The sequence below is a fragment of the Austrofundulus limnaeus genome, unplaced genomic scaffold (assembly GCF_001266775.1).
Source record: "Austrofundulus limnaeus strain Quisiro unplaced genomic scaffold, Austrofundulus_limnaeus-1.0 Scaffold1854, whole genome shotgun sequence".
Taxonomy (NCBI): domain Eukaryota; kingdom Metazoa; phylum Chordata; class Actinopteri; order Cyprinodontiformes; family Rivulidae; genus Austrofundulus; species Austrofundulus limnaeus.
The window spans coordinates 37,685-41,989 of NW_013954256.1; the positions used below are offsets into that span (position 1 = coordinate 37,685).

At 44.1% G+C, this 4,305-nt stretch overlaps 1 protein-coding gene across 1 annotated transcript in view; it reads right to left on the bottom strand.

The window, feature by feature from the left end:
• Positions 1 to 3,429, bottom strand: part of LOC106536514 (mucin-17) — a gene marked incomplete at its 3' end in the record, with an annotated part of 33,378 nt that extends 29,949 nt beyond the window's left edge. The window contains 1 exon segment of the mRNA XM_014033809.1: positions 3,123 to 3,429. Within this exon segment, the coding sequence (XP_013889263.1) occupies positions 3,123 to 3,322 (200 nt within the window).
• Between the last annotated feature and the right edge of the window lie 876 nt (positions 3,430 to 4,305).

Genomic DNA, 4,305 nt, shown 5'->3' on the forward strand with positions numbered 1-4,305 from the left:
CTACAGGTCTACAGCCGTACAGCTCTACAGGTCTGCAGCCCTACAGGTCTACAGCCGTACAGCTCTACAGGTCTGCAGCCCTACAGGTCTACAGCCGTACAGGTCTACAGGTCTGCAGTCCTACAGGTCTACAGCTCTACAGGTCTACAGCCCTACAGGTCTACAGGTCTGCAGTCCTACAGGTCTGCAGCTCTACAGGTCTGCAGCTCTACATGTCTACAGGTCTACAGCTCTACAGGCCTACAGGTCTGCAGTTCTACAGGTCGGGTTCTGTCAGGTCCAAAGGTTGATGGTTCTTGTGGAACTCAGATGATTTAAGTAGAACTTGAACTGTTTCAGTCAGTTTTTATGTGCAGAGCTGACTCTTTGCTCCAACAGTCACTGACAGATGAAATGGTTCTGTTCCTCCTGACTGCAGCAGATCCAGTTTTCTCAGAACATAAAAGTGTGCTTCAGAGGTCAAAGGTCAGTTTATTCAGCAGCTTTAAAGCAAAGCCATCTGACATGTAGATGTGTTGTGGAACAACAGAAGTTTTAAAAAYGTCTGCAGAAACAAAGACAGGTTTGTTCTGGTGATGAGAGTTTCTCCTGAATGCAGCAGGTATGCAGAGAGGCAGGTTTGAGCTCTGAGTCTGACTCTTCCATCTGTCAACAAACGTCAGGTTTGATTGATAAAAGCCTTCCAGGGATTAGACCCATCCAGGCTCTGAATCTGCTTCAGATGTGAACCTGTGGCTGAAAACCTGAGGAGGAAACTTGTCTCTGTGCTCCTGATAACAGATGTTAGCAGCTGTCTGAGGCTGCTGGYTTTTAAAGGAAATGAATCAAACCATCTGCAAAAGTGTTTCAGGTGTTATTGGACCGGTTCTGATGTGGACCGGTGCCACTGGTACAGGTTCTGGAGTCTAATGTTGTTACAAACTAAGTACTCTTGTTTCCTTTTGTGTTTAAGTTGAAAAGAATTTAAAGAATTAAAAGAATTAAAAGAATGACATGAACTCCAGTTCTGAGGATCTTCTTTAAAAGATGAACTCTGTTCATCAACAGCTGGTTAGCTTTAAGTTTAGGTTTAGGTTTAGCTTTAGGTTTAGGTTTAGGTTTAGCTTTAAGTTTAGGTTAGGGTTGAAGACATCATGAGGAATAAACTCACTCAAAGAAGAAAGAAAACCAGAGATACAAGCGTTGCATGACCAGCTAGTTAACCAAAGTGTCTGTTCTTTACAAGATGAGGTGGAGGAGAACGAGTCCCTGAACTCACACCCTAAACCTTTTTACCCCCCATCCCTCATATTAACCTCAGACCCAGAAAAGACACAGGTGGTAAGGACGGATGCACGGGGGGTACCCCCAGTGTCAATATGTTACGAGTCTGACATGAGAGCATGTTGGCTAACSAGCTAGTTAACCAGCTAGTTATCCAGCTGGTTAAGCAGCTAGTTAACCAGCTAGCACAGCTCAGCCTGTGAGTTAGTCAGAGTTTGGGATCGTAGAGTAAAGTTTAGATCAGGACTAAAAATATTTGACCTGACCCGGTCCGAACCTGAAGACCCCGAGTCTGAACCTGATTCAACCCAACTAATTAGTTCTGATTACAGGTCTGAGTCCAGAGTAAATGAGTTAACATTTTGTTAAGTCATTTTATTCACCGGCAGCCATCTTTCCACAGTTAGCACAGTTAGCAGCCCTATGGTAACTGTATTAAGGTGAGTGATTTACACCAACAAGAAAACACTTCAGGTGCTGAAAACTTGACAGATTTACAAACTGGTTTATTCTACATGTTATTAATGGGATCTGTTCATGTTAAGACTTTAAAAACCATTTCATGGTGTAGCATTGTAACACGGTGTAGCATTGTAACATAGTGTGACATTGTAACACGGTGTAGCATTGTAACATGGTGTAGCATTGTAACATGGTGTAGCATTGTAACACAGTGTGACATTGTAACACGGTGTAGCATTGTAACACGGTGTGACATTGTAACATGGTGTAGCATTGTAACATGGTGTAGAATTGTAACATGGTGTAGCATTGTAACATGGTGTGACATTGTAACACAGTGTAGCATTGTAACATGGTGTAGCATTGTAACATGGTGTAGCATTGTAACATGGTGTAGCATTGGAACACGGTGTAGCATTGTAACATGGTGTGACATTGTAACACGGTGTGACATTGTAACACGGTGTGACATTGTAACACAGTGTGACATTGTAACACGGTGTAGCATTGTTTTAGTTGAACAGTTTCTGACCTGGACAAGTCAGTGTGTTGTCTGGACAGGTCACATGATGCACAGACTACAGTCTGCAGAAACTCATCAGCTTTAGTCCTGAAGCTCAGGTCTCACAGGGCTCTGCTAACAAACTGAGACGAGGTCTCATTTTAAAGCTGTGGAGTTCCCAGCTGACCCCTGCTGACCCCCCTGTTGACCCCAGCTGACCCCTGCTGACCTGACACAAAGCCCACCTGCTCAGGACTCTCTCCCTGCCTGACCTCTGATGACCCTTTGGACAGGTCTAAGGTGGACCCAGTACCAGMTGGGTCCAGCAGCAGGTGGACCTGGACCTGTGCAGGCCTGATGTTCTCTAAGCTAACASAAGATCTGCAGTAAAACTGATTTTAAACGAATAAAACCAATAAAGTCAAATCTGACCACTTTATAAAGATGTGTTGTTTGTTGTGAAAGACTCACAAAGTTAAACATGTTTCCTGTTCAACACAAACATGACAACAAAATGTCATGAAGTTTAAAAACAGATTTAACTGGATGTAAAAACTGTAACAGAATTAAAGAGACATGAAAGAAGTGTGAAGAAATGTGTTCATTTGTTACAACTTGTGTTTGTGTTACATGTTGTGTATTTGTGAACATGTTGTGTATTTGTAAGTGAACATGTTGTGTTGTCCTGCTGTCTGTGTGTGTGAAGCTGAACTATTTCTACTTCAGAAATCAAACTGAGTTCTGCTGCAATCAGCTCCAGCTGCACAAGTCAACCTTTCACACAACCAGAACCAGAACCAGAACCAGACCCAGAACCAGCAGCAGAACCAGAACCAGAACCAGCAGCAGAACCAGAACCAGAACCAGAACCAGCGGCAGCTGCAATCAGACCCACCTGTGAAGCTGATGGCTGACGTCAGCTGACCTGTCAGAGGAAGACCCGGTTCTGGACCTCAGCCGGACCTTGGGGAACCTGAACCTCTTCCTCTCCTCCTCCTCCTCATGGTTCTGCACGGAACGGCCCACCTGGTCCCGGTTCTGACCCGGGTCGCTCCTGGAGAACAGCATCTTCAGAGACTTCCTGTTCTTCGACATCCTGACTGAACCAGTCCAGAACCTGCTCAGCTGATCCGAACCTGCTGAAAGCTGCTCTCTGTTCACCTGCTCGTGGCGCGGCGCGCGCAGCTCCTGATTGAAGACACGCCCTCATTCACATGGACACGCCCACCGCAGCCGGACGCGCGCTCCTGTGAGTATTTCCCTGATCTGCTGGTAGAAGTTTGAAATCAACAGGATGATATTTGAGGAAAATAAAGATGAATATTTTATCAGACTGGAAAAACAAACTGACCATAAATTTATCCCTGAGCTGATTTAAACCTGTTCTACATGATGACACCTGTTCTACATGATGACTCCTGTTCTACATGATGACTCCTGTTCTACATGATGACACCTGTTCTNATGTTGTCCAATGACATCTAATGTTGTCTCATGTTGTCCAATGACGTCTAATGACGTCTCATGACATCTAATGACGTCTCATGACATCTAATGACGTCTAATGACGTCTAATAACGTCTAATGTTGTCTCATGATGTCTAATGACGTCTAATGTTGTCTCATGATGTCTAATGTTGTCTAATGTTGTCTAATGACGTCTAAAGACGTCTAATGACGTCTAAAGACGTCTCATGACGTCTCATGACGTCTAATGACGTCTAATGACGTCTAATGTTGTCTCATGATGTCTAATGTTGTCTCATGATGTCTAATGACGTCCCATGTTGTCTCATGACGTCCCATGTTGTCTCATGAGTCCCATGTTGTCTCATGACGTCTAATGACGTCTAATGTTGTCTCATGATGTCTCATGACGTCTCATGACGTCTAATGACGTCTCATGTGTCCCATGTTGTCTGATGTCGTCCCATGTTGTCTAATGACGTCTAATGTTGTCCCATGTTGTCTAATGACGTCTAATGTTGTCCCATGTTGTCTAATGACGTCTAATGTTGTCCCATGTTGTCTAATGACGTCTAATGTTGTCCCATGTTGTCTAATGACGTCTAATGTTG